Here is a 21,721-nt window from a genome sequence, read left to right as displayed (position 1 = left end):
ACAACAGGAGTCTGATGCAAAGCTGTACCTACAGTTTCCACATCTCCCTCGACCACAGAAAACCTATTAAAGTTCAATGTGGCCTGTTACTGTGGAATCTCCTTTATAAAAAAATTTAACACAGGAAAGGCTGAAAACATGATGTGGCAATCTGACAGCATGATTGCTAGCAGAACAAACGAGAGAGCCAGGACGCTCTGGAGTTGGGAAGAAGCACAGGCTTCTCCTTGACCCACAGGTTCAAAGGACTCAACTGAAGATTGCGCTGTGAGGCGTGAAAGAACAACATGTACTACCTACAGTACAACTACGTGATGGACACTATAGAGAACCCCTTTTTCTTCTTCGGGTTTTCCTGGCTCTTGTAGATTAACCACAGAAGATAAAGAACCTACTAAGTATCTATAAAGAACCTACTAAGTAAGTCTCATTCAAATTACAAAATCAAAGCAGTTTTCATCAAACCCAGGTAGCTTTTTCTGATGAGGCACCACAGCAATTCTAAAACAACTAGAGAAGGAAGAAAGGACAAGCCCAAGAGCATGCATTTCATTTACGACAGGAATACTTGCTACAATAGAAGAACAATTTTCTTCCATTTAAATTAACTTACAAGTTCTCACTCTAGGATAGTTGTGTGCCAGAAGAAAACGTTCAACCCAGTTTTCCATATTTTGCAGCACCCAGCTGTGAGCTAGTTTATTTCGAGGTGTTTGCACGGCCAGCCAATCCAGGCACTGAGATGGGTTGTATTCAATGACCTGAAAGAGGAGTGGAAAAATCAAAAGGAATACATTAACCTTGATATTATGTACTGATGGTATTTTAAAAAGCCATATAAATATCGCCTAAGACTTAAAAAAAAATTTTTTTCAAACAACATTTACGGTTATCAAAGCACCTACAAGACTGAGGTGCTCTGGCAGACAAAGAAAACCCTTATTAAATTCCACTGCTTTGTGCTTCTGAAACTTGTTCAGAGGTTTTGAAAGTTCAATTTAAGTCCAGGAATTTACTCTACATATCCTTTCTGCATATGTTTAGATATTTAAGCTGAAATGTGAAGCACTTAGAAAATGGAACAACCTTGTCTTTATAAACAAATAAATCATTTTTTTTAAATAGCTAACACGAATCTGTAACACCAAGCCAGTTTTTTTATATACATTATATCAAAAGAACATAAATGGTATGCAAATATGTTTATATAGCTTCCTGCTGAGGGTAGCTATTATGGTTTTCAGAAATACTCAATTTCAAGGAATAAAGTCATCCAGTGCTTTTCAAAGGTAATGAAAAGCCTATGGAGTGCTGTTGTACAGTCATCAAAGCCTTACAGATAATAAGGAGAAAACGTAGCTCCCTGCGCCCTTCTGACTCTGGGTACTTGAAAATTTGTTGGCATATTATTATGCCAATAAACGCAGTTTGTTCATTTGCTAGTTTTTAAAAACTGTTTTCTTTTTACCTTGAGGCCCAGGTGCCCAGACAAGGAGAAAGGAACTCTTATCTATCTAAGAAACCACAGGCAGTAACTGGATTGCTGAAGCTGTTCCCAACTACTCTAAATCCACCTGAAGAATGTGAGCAGCTGACATGACCAAAACTCTGCTCATAAAATCATAAAATTTTCATCTCAATTTAAAAATAAACACATTAAGAACAATCTCCTCCTTTTTTTTTTTTTTTTTGTTTTGTTGTTGTTTTTTTGGTTTAGAAATGACAAATGGATCTGTCAGGCTTCCTTGGTAATAGCTGGAGGGTATCTCCAAGAAAGGGACTATCATTGTTCACTGTCTTCATAGCTCAATCACTTTTTAATGACTTCTAGAAACTGGAGTGGCTGCAAAAGTAGGTTCTGCACCCTAAACCTGTCTATGCATTAACTACTGGGCCTCTCATCCCTGCCTACGCAATGTGTGTCTCGAGTCAAGGGAAGGATAATAATGCTGGCAACAGCAGAGACTGAACTAATGACTTCTACTGCTAAAACCTTGGCTTTCCAACAGAAATCCGTCGCTGACTTGCTTCATCTGTAGGTTCAGTTTGTGTAGTAAGAATAAGGAGGGAAATAAAAAAAAAAAAGGATTGCTTAAGAGGTCACATACCTAAACCTTGTGGCTGACCAAGGCATGAAGCACAGATACTTACTACGTGCCACAACTTGCGGATTGTCATAGGAAGTTTAATTACAAAACCTCTCTTGGAAAGGTTTCCTTATCGCTGAGAGAAATTCATAACCTACCACTTCCCCGTATACAGAAAGCAGCTAAGATGTAATTCTTGACCTTGAGATCCGCTGATTGAACTCCCTTTGCCTGAGGTACAGCAGTTACAGCTAATTCATATCCCGATCAGACACCCAGCAAACACACAGTGTACACCTTCCCAGACTACCTAGTTGTTCCTATCCTGTAAGTGCTCCTAGCCAGGAGTAAAATACTTTTGAACAGCAATCCATATTCTATCCCACAGTGCTTCAGTGGGTAGGACAGGTCTGTGTTTTACCACAGCTCTCAATTCTGCACATTAATAATCTTCTACAAACCCCAGCCCCACTTTTTAAGGAGTATTAAAGGGAATGAACGTTCAACAGCTTGTCCTGTACAGTCTTCAGGCTGGACACACTGTTCTTAATCACTAAGACAGTAAATTGTACTGGGAACTCAAAGAGCAGTTAGCTGAAGTGAAAACTTGAAATTCCTAATCTATTGCTCAGGTCAAGGAATTCATCCCTGTGCCAACTTGGTTAAAAAGTCTCTTTCTTGCTTTAGAAATGCAAGCAAGAATGGTCCTGCACCACCGCAATTATCCACTAGATTCAATTTAGTGCTATTTTATGGGTTAAAAATGTTAATGAGTATTTTACAGAGAAAAAAAAAAGTCAAACGAATATTCAAAGAACAAGCACATAATGGACAAAAAAGCCCTAACACACGATGGGCCCTGAAACATTTTACGGTCCTTGCAAAAGGGTAACTGAGAAAAGTAAGTGGAATTTGCCTAGAAGAATCATTCTAGACCCTTCTTATGAATCAAGTAATTTCTCATTAAACTCAAATTTAAAGTTACACTGAAATACCAGTTAACCAGAATGCTGTTAAAATAACATTAAAAGTTAGAGCAGAAGTTTTAAATGTCTGTTAGCTGTTGTGGTTTATTTGGAAGAGAAATGGTCATTTTAAAAAATCATGAATTGATGCAGCAAGGATGGCAATTAAATGTAAAACCCTTTCATAGACATAAAAGAACAAACAAGAGAAAGACAATTTATAGCTTCTGTTTTCTTTTACATGTTGTACCTCCCATATCCTCTGCAGAATGTAAGAAGCAAAGGGTGGCATTCCTGGAGGTCCACCAGCAAATTCCATCAGCATGGTCAACAATTTGAAAAAAGGATTGGCTGCCTGTAATGCAAAAAAATAAAAATATCCACTTCGATCTATTTCATTTAATCCCCTAATTTTTTGAGAGACTTAAAATAAAACCCCAAATATTTGCATAAAAACATATTTCTATGAACTTCTGACATAAACATTTATATTACTTTAATCCCTTTTATTTAATCTGTAAATAAGCCACACACATATATATACACATACCTTAATTCTATTGTATCCACACATGGATACAGTAAAATTAAGCCACTTTTTATAGCTAGTGCAAGGCAACATGATCATACTGGATAGGATCAGTCTAGTACGAGTATATAGTTACAAGGAAATAACAGTACACGTTGTTCAGACATTCTGAACAAAACGGGGAAAAAAATAATCAAGCTGTACAGTCTGGAAAAATCAAATTATGTTGTTTTACATATACAGAAGATACCACTATTTCAGAGAAACTATTATTTTTATGTATTTGCATAACATGTAACATGACTCCTAAAAAAGATTATCCAAAAGCATCACATTTTGAGGGTTTACACTGATCATTATTATTCTATGATGCGGTGATGACTGGCATACTGTTTTCCTCTGAAATCGCCAACATTTCTACTCTAACATGTTGGATCTAATATGAATTTGTTTTTAAGTTTGCTAAGACTCACCCCGTTTTTAACAATGCTTCAATAAAGCGGTTACTACTATCATATTTTCTGCACCTCACAAAAATGTCTCTGGTGCACGTGTATATGTGCAAAGCAAAAAAAGCATAAAAATGTCGCAAATGTTAGCATGACAGGAGGGAAAGTAGACTGTCATCTGATAGTGCCCATTCTATCACACAAAGCAAAGCTGTCACGAGAATGATTTAGTATGTGCTTCTTTTCCAACCACGATCATGCCTCCTCTGCTAGACATGCCCTCAATTTTTCCTGATTATTTTTTCTTTTCTGACAGCACTATACAAAAACGTCCTTGTGTGAGCATACACTTTTCCACTCTGTATATATTTTTCACGTGGAATCCATTTGGGACTCTCAGTATTTTTGTGATTACCAGGGCAAGAATTTATTCTGACCGAGAAATGTGTTTGCATGCACAGAACTGCAAAATAGTGCCCCAAAACTTGAACAACCAGACGATGATTACATGTCTCCACTTATTCTAGCATACATGTTTTATTGTTACCAATTTTTATTTTAAATTCATATAGGTGGAGAATCTAGAAATATGTTACTGCATACCAGATTTCTGCTTTAGAAAACTTAATATACAGTGCAGTTAAGACTTCATTTAATGTCACAAAAACTTCCATGGATCATCTTCCATGCAAGATTTTTGATTAGCAAAGGATTACTGAAGTAATTTAAAACAGAAAAATATCAATACAAATTATTTAATATACAGGTAGTATGTTTACATACCTCAGGAGTCAACTTTGCTATAGATGTGAAAAGCATGGACACAATCTTAAAAACAAAACAAACAAAACTCACTTAGACTTGTGCTTATTCAGTTAAAATAATAAAAATCACTCCATTACACTTATTAGATAAGATTTGCAACAAACAGCTATAGCTTCTGATACTTACATGTTCTGCGAGTCGATTATTGTACCGACACAAACTGAAAATGAGATTGCAAGTTTGCCTGATGTTGATACCATCACGGATATGTTGGAACAAAAAAGGAAAACCCTGCAACAAATAAAGTTAGATATTAGTACACTGTCTACAATTACATATGTACACATACGTATGTGCATTTTTTCCGAGGCTTATACAGTCATATTTAAATTAATTACCTTTCCTCCTGTTAATGCTGCCATGTCGTTTTGTGACAAAGTCAAATGCCTAAAATACAAAAAACCTTCATCATTTTACTTCAGAGATTATCAAGTAAGGTTAAGGAGAAACACAGGACTGAGTGTTAGCTTATTTTCTTCGGTATCACAATAGACAAGAAAAAATAAAAGGTACTGACACATAAAACCGAACAAAAATAATAAAAATTTTGTAGTTAGACCAAATAAAAAAGGAACTCCAAATGTGGGCCACTGAACGTGTTCAAGGATTTAGCCCGAGTCTTTTATTTGGTCAACAATGAAAAAACATTTATCTTTCAAATGGTTAAAAATATAATGGGCCTTATACAAGCTCATTTATGCTGTTAAAAAAAAATCTCTAATTCCTGTCTGAACTAGCTTAGATCAGAATTTACTTTGGTTTTTCAGAAGCTCTTGCCTTTCTGAGCGAGACTGTTCAACTAGGAGAGCAATCAGGGCAATCATCTTTTCAAGTGCAGCAGGCCTGTATTTTTCTTCTGCCAGAGAGAGTATATCTTCCTCTTCCTCCTCTTCCTCCCCTTCTTCCTCAGAAAGCACTTCAACCTGTGGCTGAAGGAAAAAATAGCAATTTCAACGTGGACATTTGGAGCCTTAATTTCAAAGAGCCTGTAGATGGTTTTGCATATATTCTGTCTTCTCTTTTATTCAAAACAACTTAATCAACTTGAACAACTCAAACCAGGTAAATATCTAATCATCTGATTGTCATCTTGAAGCATTCATTTCGCATAAGCTAAACTGTACGTACAAATGCAAAAACTAGGCTGGTTGAAGTCACTACACAGCCCGATAGGGTGGTCTAGTTAATAAAAAAAGCAAGTAAATTTACAAGTTTAAGTTGTTCAATAGGAGTAAGCAATCAATTGTTACCATTAACAGGATGATGAGGGCAACTTTAATTGCTTCTACTTAGTATCTATTTCTATACTAAATAGAAAACTCCTATTTATAGCACAGCCAATTCAGCATCTTTTTCAAGTATTATATTCACTAAAACATTGAAAAAAAATTGTATGAGTGAAGCAATTTTAATTTAACAGCTGAAAGATGGTTCAAGAGACACAGCACTAACGATCACATATGCAAAATATGAAAGACTAGTTCTCACTATCCAAGTTATTTGAACTTACATTTTCAGGTCCTTTAGTTCCCATGTAGAAATGGACCATTGTCGATATGGCTTGCAATGAAAGCAAGAACTGGCTCTGAAATATGTAGATATCGAATTACTCGAAAATACACACACGCATATACATACCTAATTCCCCAAACTACAAGGCTATACTTACTTCCTCTTCTCCCATTTTGGCAAATTCGTAAAGAAAGGCAAAATATTCCGTGAGATGTTTACTGTGAGGCTTAACACCGTGCTCCATAATTGACAAGAGCGTCTTCACAAAGCGTGTTACGCAAGAGCGACTGCCGATGTCTTCCACAGGGCCATCCATGTCATCCGAACTGAAAACAAAATCCAGTTTAGGTTTTTCACACAATACATGGAGCATAAAATCATCTTGAACTTGTCTAAAAAAAAAAATTCAGATGAACTTTCAGTTTTCTACTCTGTCCTACTATCATACTCAGACCTCTAACACTTGCTCTTGCTCCAAGCATAGCCTGCCTAGATAACAACATGGCTTAACATAAGGGAGCAGCCATCACTCAAAACGTTGAAAGGTTAATAAAATCAGTGCTTTGAATCAAGATTCTAGTCAGGAAAAGAATTCTTAAAAAACCCCCCACAGTATCTGCTACTTAAAAGCATCTTCTCAATTTGCATTCAAATTTCCTGAGTTTCACGCAAGAATGCTGTTACAGCTGAGTGTACGTAAGGAAAGGAGTCTCCTAAACACACACACAGGACCCTGACAAGACAGAGAACCTGCACCTTCAACCTTATTCCTCTGCGGAAAGTTGGATCTTATCACTGAACAGAACAAGTGACAGAGTCTTTTAAAGTAAGGCTTCCAGAGAAAATGAAATTCTATTTTTTGCCATGAAAATGCTATCTTCATGTCTTGAATTTTGTTATGGCAGTATAGTTATTACAAACTCTGCCATTTTTGCTCGGGAAAAAAGCTATCACCCAGATCACAAGGTTAATGCAAGAGATGAAAGAAGAAACACTTTCTTCCTCTTCTCATTATGTATCAAAAAGAATATTTCATAATTGGAGACAAAGTGACAGTTTTCTTGATAATTAGCAGAACAAAATAGAATCCAATAGGTTTTTTTTACTTTTTGACAGAACCTGTGATTTAGCTACGTGACAGAGGACTAGACTCTCATCTCCAACCTCTTTTACTGGATGTACAAATGAAAATTTGCACCTATATGCCTCTGGATCCAATTTACAATCGCATTCTCATGTGCAAGTAGTGAGATTCACACTTGCAGTGTATTACTGGCAGTGAAAAAAAAGACTACGCTGAAAACCTAGGGAACAAATGTTTCAAACAACGGTATCTTTAGACTCTGGCTTTTCCAACCACAATGATATTTTTAAATACATCACGAGTATTTTGGGTAGAATAATAAAGAACAATTAAAATAGTACTATTTTAGGTTTACGAGACCATGTGGAGTAATTCATTAAACAACAGCGGTTGCTGTAACGCATGTAATAAAAAGGAGTTTTCGGGTGTTGTTATTTTACCAGTCTTCCATTCCTGGCTGGAGATAAAGGTGTGCATGCACTGGCCTCAGTCTCTGTATCACATGAATACACAAACGCTGGAACATCTGCAAATGCACAAGTAAATGAACTCCACATGTTCATTCTTTTACATACATGTCAATACATATTTTCTAAGCAAAGACTGTTCTCCAAGTACTACTCCCAGCCCTATGTGATTTCAAAGGTAAAGCTGAGATTGAGATGCCCACATTCCATTTCTTACTGTATTGACACATTGTATTTTAACAGAATAGTCAAACCTGGTTTTATAAACAGATCTGATGGAGGAACCCTAAAAAAACAGTTTTTAATATTGGTGTGCACTGTACACTACTGACACCTGACTTAAGACTGCTGCTCCTAAACGTTATTTTTTCTTCAATCTTGATTTTCTGAAACGTGTAGATATTTTTGACAAGATTTTTCTATTTTGCCTCTGGTTGTAACAATTTATGTGAAAATTAAGGAAATTCCTTCCAATAATTTTAAAGTTATAAAACATTCATCAAGGATTAGAGCTCTGCCTAAGATCTTGTATAGAGTTCTCCCATGAAATATATTCCCTTAGTAATGGGTTGCACACAGAAACCATGTATGGTTCTGTACGAAGACATCACTTCAATAATCAGAAAAGTTAAACCAATTGAAGGGTTCAGGTGAGATACAGCAATTGCTAAAGTTTTTACTAAAGTTTTTACCTAAATGACCTGCAAAGAAAGTATAAAGTGAAACTATTAATAGTATTTGTATCTGTGAATATTCAAATGCTACTAATGTCGGGCTTTTTCAATTTTAAACATTTCAGAAAAGGGTATTAACAAAATTTTGTGGCATGATGTTATAAAATTAAATCTATCTAAAAAACCCAAAGGCAGCTGTTTAGAAACGAAGCTTTCCATTAGGAGTACTGAATGTACATATTATTTTTTCTTTTCTGAATGTGTTTCTTGATGCATTATTGTTGAACCAATCCAGAAGAAAAAACATTTTTAATGTAAAGTGTTCAAATTTGTAGAGATCACGTGGGAGTTGCAGAAATATTAATTTGTATCTCTTGTGACATTTAGTGATCCTAACTGTACAACTATGGCACTGTAGTAATATTGATTTTGTTTCAAACAACAATAATGCTCCCATGGCCAAATATTTTCTCTACATCAGATGCAAGAATAGAAAAGAGGAAGATAATTACAGCTATTAATAAAAACTTCCATGGTCATTGTACGTGTCATAATAATTGTCCGTTTCTGTTCTTGGGTCAAGTAGTCACTTGACTTAAAAGGAACATTTTTTCTTACCTGTCTCACAATCTGATTGGGACACTTTATTAGAATCTGCATTGGCCACCAATCATCATCAGCCATACGATCCAAAAACCACTGCAGAAGATACATACTTTGTTAGTTTTGTTCCAAACTTGCTCTAGTCCAATCTTCTTTTTGCATGATATTAAAGTCTGAAGAGAAATTGATGTTACTATTATTAAGGAATAAGTAAGAATTAATCCAAGGGAAATCTAAATGTCTTCTGTGCATGACAAGAAAGGAATAAAGATCAACAGCAGTAAAGAGATCAATAGCAGTAAACATCAATATAAATTTATATCCAGTATCTTCTTATCCCTGGGTTCTGGAAAAACACGCTTATCCTGAAAAGTGATGTCAACAGAGTAAAAAATGTTGCTTACAATGAAGCATAAGCTGAAGAATCTTACAGAATAGGGATAGCCTTAAACAAGAATGTAGTTCCTGAGTTAGATCTCTTTTGCATTTTAAAATGTGGAAAACCCTTACTATCTCCAGAGTCGGAAAATGTATAAAAATAACAGAGAATGACTCATTCAAAGTTACGAGTCAGCAAATAATACAGCTGAGTATTCCGACTCCACAAATTTTCTTTTATTCACAAGGAAAGATGGCTTACATTAAAGAATCCAAGTTGTTGTTCTTTTTATTTTAATTGTACTTGAGTATTTTTTCCTATATTAAATGTCTTAACTCATTTTAAGCATCTTAGGACTATACCATACTAACGAAACTATCATCCAAATGCTGAATGTTACACAACAATTTCACAACCTAGAAGAAATCTGTAGAACAACGAATTTAATTCATTTGTACCGAATAAGGTCTAACACAGGATACAGTATGTATTGGGGTCTTTGTACATGCAAAGTATCACAGAAAGTTTATCACAAACTTTCCTTCAGTATCTCAAAATTGTTTTTGCCAACACCACAGTGAATTCTTTGTCTATGGTTTCTCAGTCCCTCTCCACTATGTCCCAGAGTCCCTTCAGGCAGCATCCTGAAAATTTTTATGTAAGAAACATTCCTCCATTTTTATCTCCTCCTCCTAGGAGTTTTCAGTCTTTCTACACATTGGGTACAAGATCCTCAGCTTCACAAGCAAGGCACTATATAAATTTTGTTTTCAGCAAAGTCAAAAATTAGCTGGTTTTACTCCCCTTCTAAGATTCTTCATTGCACCACAGCCTTTTACCTCACGGCCCTCCTCCCTTGTGTTCAACTCCAGTCCCTGTCATTCTAGTCCCTAAACATTAGTCTGTCTTTCCGTTTCTCTTGGTGATTTCATCTAAACACCTCTCAATTACACAAATCCATAAGTAATAATCAAATAAAGAGGTTGTGACCACTGCACGTCTTCTATTCTAGTGACAAAATTATATTGGCCTGTGGTCTCACCATAGGCTTCTGAAAATAAAAGTCAAGTCATTCCCCAGAATCTGCAGTATTTAGAGAGGACGAATTTCATCTCACAGTGCACAAATATGCCAAATACAGTAGTTCATAGTCCAAAATATTCCAGGGATACGAACCTCCAGGAAAGTTAAACAATATATAGAAAGTTGGTTTGTACTTTGCTGAGTTCCTAAGTCACTTACTTCACAAGCTGCCTGACTGTTATTAAACTGTTTAGTTAACAGTTCAATCCACTGAAGCATTGTAGGCTGTAAAAAGAAATACAGAAAAAAAACTATAACTTAAAATAATAAATTGCAACTTAATCTTTAAACATTTCCAAATGGTCAGTTAGAACACTGAATCTTAAGATTATAGTTACAAAAACTAAACACTTTATAAACTAGTAATATGTTGCACCTACACAAAAATAACAGTACATACGTTGAAAATAACACAAATAGTACCTACACATTTGGACTAATTGCCCGGCTGCACATTATTACATATTCTTACTAGTCCCAGGCAATCTAGAATTAGTAACATTATGCCACTATAGATAAGGAAGAATTAAAATCCGACAACAAAAATGTTTCAGATAGAACAGACCTTTCTTGCTGTCCACGCTAGTATCTAGAACTTAAAAACTGACGAGCACAACTGCTGCTTAGCAGCAAACACCCCCCTCTACATCAGACTTTAACAAAATCATCCAAAATCATCCAAGAATTTTCAAATGAAAAGAACACAAGATTCGTTGTTCCTGATGCCACTGCTGAGGCTAAAACCAGGACTTGCATTTTTTTCCATTGTGCAGTGTTTACTATAATTGTGTTAAATGACACTCTTTAAACATTAACTTTGTATCATCTATGGTACTTAATTCATCTCTAAATCACACTTTTAAAATAAAAAAGTACAGACATACATTTCACTATATTCATGCAGTTACTGAATGAGAATTTACAAGTAAATAGAATACCTTTTCCTTTGAATGAATAAATGTCTCTAGTACAAAGGAAGTGCTTAACTGGAAAAAAAAATATTGTACCATTAATTACAGAATGCCCGAGTTAAAATGTAAACAAGGTAAAATTTAAAATAAGCATGATATACTTTTGAGGTACTTACCTTTGCTGTCATCAAGGAAACCGCTTTTGGATCTGGTAGTGTGCTTGGGATGCTACTACACAACTGCCACATAAACCTAGAGTCAGTAATTTTATTTGTTAATTAAAATAAATAATGAAAATCTGCAAGAAGAAAAGAAGTATTAATATTACATTTTTCAAGAAAAACTTACCCAAAATATGTATGTTCAAAAATGTTCTTGTCTTGAAGAAACTGCATGTTATCATGCCATATCCACTGAAGAAAAAATGCTAACATCAGATACAAGAAAGCAGTTTATTTCACTACATAAGCATAATTTTAAGAATATTTAAACGCTTGCCATGGCTAAGAAAACAGATTTTTTTTCTTATGAAATATTATTTCTGGAAACATTTTCTTTATTTTAAAGGATTTGCTCAAAGTTGTTTTATTCGTACTACAGCAAATATTAATTTTGCCTGCCATATGACTGCAGAACAGAGCTCAGAACGAACCTCCTCCTCCTCCTTCTGTGATCTCACTTTTACAACTTAATTACTCACATTTTTAGGCTGAAATTTTGACAACTGGTTCAACATGTTAAAAAAGAACCACAGTTTAAGACCATATTTTGATGTTTGCAATAGTGTAGTAACTTAAAAAGCCAAAAACTCTCTACACTCACAGTTTTACTAATTGAGATGAATTAGACTCTCCAGCAGCCTCACTAGGTATGTCTAAAGGTTGGAGCTCTGACCCAAAAGCCTCATGAGCTCTGTGAACTTATGATAAATTCTTCAAGAGTAAGATTTGACTCTCCATCATTAACCACAAAAAGATTTCATGCCAGGTGCCCCTGTTCCTCTCTCCAAAATCATGTTTTACACCAAATGAGTTTGTAGCATTTTTCACATAAAAATAGCTTCGAACTTTAACTCTGATAAAATCTATTATTATTTTTAAGACTGAGAAGACTAAAGAGCACACTCTGATTTGCTGGCTAGGGCTGAAGAATCTTTTTAAATTAAGAACCTAACATGTGACAGATGATAAAGCAATACTTCTGCCCAGAGGGAGCAGGGAAACTGGCTTTTTCAGGTGATAAAGAGGTAGAAATATGGCTTACAAATCCCATATTGAAGATATATCCAGTACACTGAGATCCCTAGTGAAATATTCTGCTCCTGTGTGCTACCTTTTCCAGTTCCTCAGACCATATGTGGCTTAAACAGTATCTTTACATAAATAGCCAGGTATCCTAAGAGCAGCCAGCCCTCATCACTGAGGAGAACAGGGAGATGTAGCTGTTACTGGGTTTTGTTTCCCCTACCCCTTGTACTAACACCTGGGCTACTCTATGACTATGGGGAGGAAGGGATTCTTCTCTTACTGATGCTCCCCATCATAAACACAAATAGTTACAATCTTACAGTGCTTTCACTTCAAATTTCACAACCCACTGGCAAACATGAACACAAACACCTGGAATGGTTCTCTTATTCTGTCCTCCGCTCAAAGCAATAAGTTGCTGAGGAACTGAAGAATGAAAAGGATGGTGGTTAATGAAAATACTTCTTGTAATATTGCAACTGTTCAGAAAATGTTGAGAAGCGCTCAAAAAGCTAAGCAAACAGTGCTCTATCATTTTTTATTATGAAGCAGTATGATTCAGATACCTGAATTAAAAGATACAGGACAGAATGAGAAAACGTCTAAAATTTACATACAGTGGAAATCTTAATTTACTCCCTATCAGGTAACGTCCTCCCAAGGAAGACAGCTAAATGAAAGGATTGTCATCTTACTGATTTGAATTATATTTGTTTTCCTATCTTTATTCAAACTCCCTATTTGTTTAGGCCTTCCTGCAGTATTTTAAAATCAGTGTTAAAACAAATCAACTTGTACCTCCAGCAATTCTGATGAAACATCAAATTTGTAGTCTTTGCCATTTTCCTCCTCTGGTTCCATCCGTTTATAAAACAGCATGTAAGCACTGTGTGTCTTGAAGAAAAAAACATCTGTATAATTTTTGCTTTGAGAGATAAATCATGAAAGTAGAAAAATAATCATGGAACAGGTGTTTGGAAGAGAAATACCTTTTCAAAGGAGAAGTCCATAAATTTATCAGTAACAGAATCATAAGTTTTTGTCTGTCAAGAAGAAAGTAAAACCATTAATTACAAGCTGTTTTAATGGCCTGGTTATTGACAGTTTGAGATAAATGTGCAAGCAAACTATTTCAGGACATTTACAGAGAGGCTGCTAATTTATTTCTTGCTCAAAGTAGTCCTCTTTCTTTTTTCTTCTACAGTGGCCTATTCTGATTTTTCACACTTGCTATGCAATATTGTGACCTCCATCTCATGCAATTTCCTGCCTCGTCCATCTCATTGACATCTCTTCTTTTTAGGTACCTAAAGGTATTTTATCCATTTGCCAAACAAAATATTTTTTTGCTTTATTTCTGCATATTCCGTTTATCAGACAAGAGGATTTCTCTTATTCACGGGACTGTTTTAGTAAGGCACCGCATTATTAATAATGTGTTTCATATAATGATATATAATGATAAAAATGATCAAGTCAAGCATAAGCTGAGTCTCATTAAACAGTTATTTGTATTACTACTGTGAAAAATATTAAGGTTTCTGTCAAAGGGCGGTGGGCTGACCCAAAAGACAAAGCTGATGCTGTATTAAAAAACCTTGCACTACTGAAAGCAAACAAACCTCAACTTAAGAGATTTTATCTCCTTACAATAAAAGGCACAAGCAAAACTATTTAAACCTGTAGATCCATTAGCTTGAAAATCACTTACTAGTATCAGAGCTCAAACTTTCCTGCTGAACAACAGGATAAGCTGTACACACACCTGACAGGTTTTTAGTTCAGTTCTGTCACCAATGAAAAAGGACCTGACCATAAGTGGTTCACAGCCCAGAATCTGGGAGTTACTGACACAAGGCACAGACTAAGATCAAAAAGCCGTTTTTCCGCAATAGGCATAAGCTTGAAGTAGTTACTCCTTCAAGTCAACAGTCCGAGCAAAGCAGCCATCCAAGCAAAGGATTCCTAAATTAGTTGCATACTCTCTTTTTAATAACTAATAAATAATATGATGATAAAAAACAGATATAGTGAAGAAATACCTCTTTAGAAAGAGACTTCACTAATTAATTTTGATTCATTCGTAATATCTACACTGTACTCCTGATGCCAGTCTTTTATAACCACATAAAAATACTTGGATTCATATTCACAAATTAAATGATAGTTGGTACAGGAGAAATTAAGACCCTTCTTTATCATCCTAACTTTTGTTCTACAGCAAGTGTAGAAAAACGAGAAAGCCTGCATCACCAGCTTGCAAGCAGTCTCACTTTGCCAAGGCTTTCGTCTCCCAAAGGAGGGGGAGATCCTTTGAAGAGACCGATGGTGGAAGAGCAGCTATCTACATCAACATAAGATAAAGTATCACCTGCACAACAAAGATGTCAAAGGTTTAATAAAACACAGCTAACTCTTTCATATACATTCACAACAGATGGCAGACCCAAGGTGAACACTATGGAATCCTTCATGAAAATGTTCAGAACAGATAATGTAACGGTTGAAAGTGACAAAAATAAAAGTCCTAACTTACAGTCATTTCTCCGCCAAAACACTCTGAAGCAAGCTGGGCAGAATCAAACGGTTTTACTTCAGCATCATTGAAGAGATACCTGTAAAACAGTACACTCTGGAACAACTACTCTTTGTCTCTAAGGGCAAATAAAGCATAACAAGCACTTAAAATTGTTCTTCCAATGTAAGTATTCCTATTACTTTCTAACGTAGTTTGAATCACAGCAAACTAACAACTGATCCCAAAGCGACTTCCTTTCAGTAAGATCAGGAAGTCAGCATTTCAACAGTTCTTGGGTTTTCTTTTTATCAAAAGACACACTATTTTCCTCATTTTTCCAGTTTGACTCTGGTACAGATAGGGTTTTAATGCAGCCAAGATGATTTGCCTTTTCCTTTTCAATCTGAGTGAAATGGAAATCAAAACTGAAAAGAGGAGAATCATTCCATGGAACAATAGAACTCAAACTGGAAGGAGAGAACAGGAATAGAGGAAATCTTGTCTCTTATTCCAGGATCTCAGCTGGGAATCTGAGATATGACATCCAGAAATGACAGGCAGAGAGCTCCCTGCTTTCTCATGTGACCTAGCAAGACTCTGCTCCTTTCCAGGTCCATATCTCATCCCTTTCCCAGGCTACTTCTCTCAACTTTTTCCTCCTCTTCACAACCACGATATGCCCAATGTATGCAGAAATTTCCAAATTAGAAGTGGGATGTCATAGTGTAAAAAAAAAAAAAATTATTTAAAAAATGAAATAGTGCATAGCATTTATTCATCTATCACTTTTGTCTAAAAATATCCTGTCTCTTTTTTTAATCTTTGAAAAGAAAGGATAGAAAAATAAGAGTCAAATATTCCTGTAAATGGCACCTAAGAAGAGCTGGCCAATAGGAAAATATCACCAGCTAGATAAACTTAAAAAACAAATGTGAAAACAATTCCACATATAAAAAGCACAGTAAGAACAGGTTTAGATAACCTAGGTATTGTAACATCAACGTCTGCCACACAGGATGCAAGAAGTTTAAAGTGAAGAAAAATTCAAATTGTTGTTTCACTGAAAATGAACAAAAAGGACCGAATTCCACGATTATAAATGTAGCTGTATGCTCAAAGGTAACAACCAGATTTTATGAAGGACAACATATTAAATCTTACTGTTCTGAAAAAGATTAAAATATAGTCATTGACAGTCCTGTGAAGAAACAAGCATTGGCTGCAATGTGGGGAAACACGGCGTTCTCCTGCTACCCCTGTGTCCAAGGCACTGCACACAAATTCCTATGCTAATACATTAATATACTTACACCTATCAAATTCCAACATCTTGTGCTTTGAGAGGAACCTACAGCACTTATTTCCTATACAACTGCGTCTGACAAAGTCAACAAGTTTTTGTTATTTTAAAATAAGAAATTATAAAATGTTGTTGTGCATAACTCACCATTTGTTGTTTTTGTAAGCGTGGGGATTGACTATATCTCTGATAAAACTGTAGTAATGCCCACCATCTGCTGTGCCTGTATGAACCGTTACGCCTATCAGATCATACTCATAGCTTTCAGTTTCTTTCAAATATTCACCATCTTCCTTAAAACCTGAAATCATTTCATACAGTATTTAATCAGTTATTTTGTAAATACCTGAACTTCAACACTAGTATGTCTTATGCATGCATTTTCTGTACTTGCCCTTAATTTTTTTTTCTTTTCAGCACTGCACAACGATGACAGCCAGAAACTCCCTACTCAGAACAAGCAGCACAGATCCCAGCTCTTGTGAAACAGTTACAGCTTTTTTTTGCAAAACATCACTACTGAAGAGATCAGGACTGACAACTAAATTATTGAAAGTTAGCACATCTTTCTTATGACAGCAGTTAGTCAGTCATTTGCTAAGTTCAAGTGTTACTCTGCAAAAGCAAATAGGCCAGCAACAAACTCTGAAACTATTTGTAATTTCTCTCATACTTTAGAAATAAATTTAAGAATAATTCAAATTGAACAGTATACAAAAAAAAAATGGCCAGTTTTGTCACATTTAATAGAAGGTGTGACTTTGGGAATATAGGCTGATTAAAACTATGTTTGATTTTATTTGCTTAAAAAGAAAAATCACTAACTGTTTGCTTATGTTATGTATACAGAAAGTGGTACAGATGAAAGAGATGAAGTTTGCTGAATTCATTTTATGAGGCATACCTTCTTTTCTGTCATTTTTTCCCATGAGGAAATCTTCAGTGTAAGGTGTCATATCCAAACGTAAAGGGAATGAAAAATGCGTATTGACTTTCTCCTTCATCATGGTTACCATATTAAACGTATATCTCATTGTGTTGAAGCTTAAGATACGAGGTAGTTTCTTAAAACATGCCCTGAAGGATTAGAAATAATCATGATTTACAAAAGCTTAATAGGTGGAATTGTATTTTCACAAATATTTTAAACACATTTCTTTCAAACATGAAACTGGAAATCTATTGCTAAGTCACATAAATACAAAATTCAGCTATCATAATGCCCGAGAACAGGGCAGTCTAACTGGCAGCAGCAAAGTCAAATTTAGCCTATTGAACAATTCTGTTTAGCCTATCATCGTGCCTTGGAAGAAACATCAAATTTACTCATATGGCATGAATGACAGGTTTCTAAATTGGTATCACAAAATGAGTCACGAACAAATTTAACAGTGCAAACCCCCTCATTAGAAGGAGTTACTATCTTGTAACTGACAACACAGAACATAGCTTGTATTAAATCTCATAAACTTCACAATAATGATTTTAAAGTAGGTCACTCTTTCACCCATGTCATTTTAACAGCTACAAAAACAACTATGAGGTTTTTCATCTCTAAAAAATAGATTTGTTAGTTGCAATATAAAGACAATAAAAACCTTTTATTTGGCTTTCTCTTTATTAGCAGACTTTTAAAAATACATTAACATTTTTTAAACTACCAATTTTACTTAAGAAATTTGAGGTTATGTATGAAACCTAAGCAATTATCGTGCATAATGAATAACACAAGTCCTGAACCACCCCTGAAAGAATCTGATCTTTTAAAAACAGGTTATAAAGATACTAATTTCTACAAATTCCTTTTTATTTACATTAAAAAAAGGTCACAATCATTTTACTGTCTAGGTGATCTTTGGCTAAGATACCTTACATTCCTTGTTTTGGAAATGTGATTTCTTACTTATGTGCCCATTTGCACAGGGACCACCTCCTAGGCATACACAATAGCAGACTGAATGAAAACACAGTCCTGTTTCACCTAAAGGATTACTTGTATTCCAGTAGTCATTTCAGTAATTTACTAGAAAGAAACATTAGGAATGTTTATTTCTTGTTAATCATACCTTTTTTCAGCCCGCACTTTCTTCCCACAATGAGAACATGTGTACATGTTGTCACCTTCCAAGGTATCTTTAATAGTTACTTCATCAAGAGATTCCTACATATAATCAACAAAAAGAAAAAAAAGAAGGCCCTCACGTTTAACTTAGTTATCTATATCTCATGCTTGCATGGCCTGCTTTACAAACCCCTCTCTTTCAATCTTACAGTAAGTTTAATTAACATTTCTTTAAGTTACGAAAGTAAGGGTGGTCAAAGGCACCAAAAAGTTTTCAAGAAAAGCATGCACCTGAACTAAGAGAAAAGTTGTGACAGGAAAACCAGTTCCTAACCCAAACACAAAATTAAGGAACCAATTCAGAAAAGCGGTTCCAAGCTGCCCCAAAGAACTCAAGTACTTTCAATTCAAATTCCAAGTTTAAAAAACTTGAAAACCTAAAATTATGCTGATGTAAGTTTTAAATTAACTTTATAAGAAATAGTATGTGTATACATGAAGTCTTTTGACATTTACAATTCTCTCATATAAAAATGGCCAAGGTGTTTTTAAAACACAGAAGTAGGGATTACTGACTGTAACACAATCTTTAGCCAGTGCCAAATGGCACCAGCTAATAGCACGTTGCATTGAAAAGGTGAAACAACTCAACCAAATTACCTAGTAATATCAACCTAGAAATACACCAAAACTAGAGCACAGATACAGAAAACATCAACATATTCAAGAGGGTATGGTACAGTCTTTTATACCGGCCTGCACCCATTCATAATTGTGATCTATGCTACACATCTCAGCTTGGCATTACTTACATAAATATTCTTCATATCTGCCACCTGGCATCTTACTGTATAGAACTCCTCAGCAGTCTGACTTACATGCTCACAGTCCTAAATCACAGCAATCAAAGAGAAATGCAACAAAATAACTGTTTTGAGAAGTTAAAAAAAAAAAAAATCTTTTAAAGATAAGGATAGGGAAAGAATACTTACCAAAGAAACAACATTGTTTGTGATAACACCTCCAAACAAACTTTTCACTGTATTTTTCTGTGAATGAATTAATAAATTCTGTCAAGGAAATTTGAGCAAATCTGTAAGTTTTCAAGCTCCCTTTTGCTCCCCCTTAATAACTCACCAATTCCGGAGACATTTCTTCTATTTTGGTTATTAGGTCAGTGAAGAATTCCGTCATATCTTTCTGCTCTCCAGTGTTCAGTGGCTGCTTATCCATGGTATAGGTTTTACAGAAAGGCCTTGGATTGTATGCCTTACATTCACTTTCCTTTATGTAAAAAATATCAAGCAAACCAGATCAACGCAAATCCTTGTATTTTGAGTTACACAGGTATACCGAACATACATATACGAATGTCTACTTAAAAAAGGACATACTTTTACATACAATACCTCCATATGTCTGTTAGGCAACAAAGTCTGTGTGCTTAAATGCTTCTGATGAAACGTAAATCAGTTTTTAACTAACTGATTATGATGACGATATTACTAAAAATAATTTGTACAATATTATTCATTAATATTTAGTAAACACTTAATAAAAGGAATCATTAAAGTAAAAGAACTTGGCTGAAGATGTGACACATCCAGTTTCAGCATATCTGTTCAGATACAAAATACAGTATGAGGAGCATCAGCCTGTATTTATGTATTTCTGGACACCACTGACTTAAACCTTGACAAGTGCTTAACTCTCATTCAGACCTCTCTAAAGTATAAAACTGTATCATCTAGTTCTTGACCGCATGTGTCCAATCAGAGAAAAAAATTTGCAGTACAAAGCAATTCTTCAGAATACATCCCCCATTCCACTGCCCTGCACACTTGGGAATGCAGAACTTATTTACGGCAGAAGGAACTTCGTCCTTGTAAGCAATGATATACATACTGTTTTCTTTTATGGATGTGTGGCAAGACAGTGCTTCCTGTAAATATTACCTTTTTTGGAATAAAGTCTTTCCTCAAGGTTTTAATAATGGTAAATGTTCGTAGGATTTTATGTTCCTATATTATTTTATGCTTATGTAAATACCTAGGATTTATTTTTTTCTGTGCTTCATGGCAGGTACTACACGCCCAAATACCTTTCCTCTACTTGTCTTGAATGTGGTTATGAATTTCTTTCACAAAAGCCAGTGCCAAGAACAAAACCACTCAGCTCTCCTCAGTTTTCTTTTTTCCTTATTTCACTATTTCAGAAATGCTTCAGTATTTTAACAACAGCAAACACCTGGGAACTGCCTCAATTTTGTTACTCAGGCTCTGGAATTTCAAAATTTTAGTTGTTTTTTAATGCTTTATTTCAACAGATTAACTTTTGTTTAACACTGGAGCAAGGAAAATGCAATGAACAAAGATAATGTATTTTATTTTCTCACCAGGGAAACTGGGACAAACAAATTGTTCCATGATTAAATGAAGAGTCAAGCTCAGAACCCTTTACCTCAAGGTCCATGTGAAACAAATGAATGACAATGGTGTTGGACAGACACTCATGGCAGAGCGTTTGTTAAAAAGAAAAAATATTTTATTGGGATCTTGGCATGGTGCTCAAAAATGGAATCAAAACATGCTAAAGCGTCAATCAGTTGGCATTTGGTGGTGATGGGAGTCTGTTGCTAGGGGCCTTGCAGTGGTTACCTTCAGTTAGACCTGGAGAGACTCCTCAAATCACTGTTTTGCTAAATTCTTGTAATCCAGCTGGTAAGAGTCCTATATAGCCTCCCTAGCATCTGTGTAATTCATTACTATTGATTCACCTTAACTACATACAAAGTATCTCTTAAATACCTTAAATCCATACAAAAGACTGTCCTGTGCAGTCATTTCTACAGGAACAGTTTTTATCGATCATTTACAAAAATCGATTTGGAAACGGGACTAGACACAGCAGAGGCAATAGTAGAACTGTCCCAGATTCCTACCTGGAGGGCTCCTGTGACAACCAGTCAAACATTTCATTGGGAAGGTACAGTCAATTACCCAGTTTTAAACTGGTCCGTTGTCTCA

At 35.3% G+C, this 21,721-nt stretch overlaps 1 protein-coding gene across 16 annotated transcripts in view; it reads right to left on the bottom strand.

The window, feature by feature from the left end:
* USP34 (ubiquitin specific peptidase 34) overlaps positions 1–21,721 on the bottom strand; it is a 145,979-nt gene that overhangs the window by 21,811 nt on the left and 102,447 nt on the right. For 14 of the 16 annotated variants that reach the window (XM_074864438.1, XM_074864439.1, XM_074864441.1 and 11 more), the window contains 23 exons: positions 19,833–19,979; positions 19,688–19,744; positions 19,508–19,585; positions 18,700–18,794; positions 17,538–17,710; positions 16,781–16,934; positions 15,352–15,430; positions 13,805–13,858; positions 13,614–13,709; positions 11,917–11,981; positions 11,745–11,820; positions 11,596–11,643; positions 10,817–10,882; positions 9,211–9,291; positions 7,892–7,977; positions 6,525–6,693; positions 6,366–6,440; positions 5,633–5,784; positions 5,194–5,242; positions 4,982–5,086; positions 4,814–4,858; positions 3,303–3,407; positions 614–761 (listed from right to left, as the gene is read on the bottom strand). In XM_074864438.1, coding sequence (XP_074720539.1) covers positions 614–761; positions 3,303–3,407; positions 4,814–4,858; positions 4,982–5,086; positions 5,194–5,242; positions 5,633–5,784; positions 6,366–6,440; positions 6,525–6,693; positions 7,892–7,977; positions 9,211–9,291; positions 10,817–10,882; positions 11,596–11,643; positions 11,745–11,820; positions 11,917–11,981; positions 13,614–13,709; positions 13,805–13,858; positions 15,352–15,430; positions 16,781–16,934; positions 17,538–17,710; positions 18,700–18,794; positions 19,508–19,585; positions 19,688–19,744; positions 19,833–19,979 — 2,203 coding nt within the window. The remainder of the gene's footprint in view (positions 1–613; positions 762–3,302; positions 3,408–4,813; positions 4,859–4,981; positions 5,087–5,193; positions 5,243–5,632; positions 5,785–6,365; positions 6,441–6,524; positions 6,694–7,891; positions 7,978–9,210; positions 9,292–10,816; positions 10,883–11,595; positions 11,644–11,744; positions 11,821–11,916; positions 11,982–13,613; positions 13,710–13,804; positions 13,859–15,351; positions 15,431–16,780; positions 16,935–17,537; positions 17,711–18,699; positions 18,795–19,507; positions 19,586–19,687; positions 19,745–19,832; positions 19,980–21,721) is intronic. The other 2 variants (XM_074864443.1, XM_074864446.1) reach the window with 2 other exon arrangements.

The sequence above is a fragment of the Strix uralensis genome, chromosome 3 (assembly GCF_047716275.1).
Source record: "Strix uralensis isolate ZFMK-TIS-50842 chromosome 3, bStrUra1, whole genome shotgun sequence".
In the NCBI taxonomy this organism is placed as follows: Eukaryota; Metazoa; Chordata; class Aves; order Strigiformes; family Strigidae; genus Strix; species Strix uralensis.
Note: the sequence above shows the minus strand (reverse complement) of the source record. Positions and strands in the feature narration are given on the sequence as shown.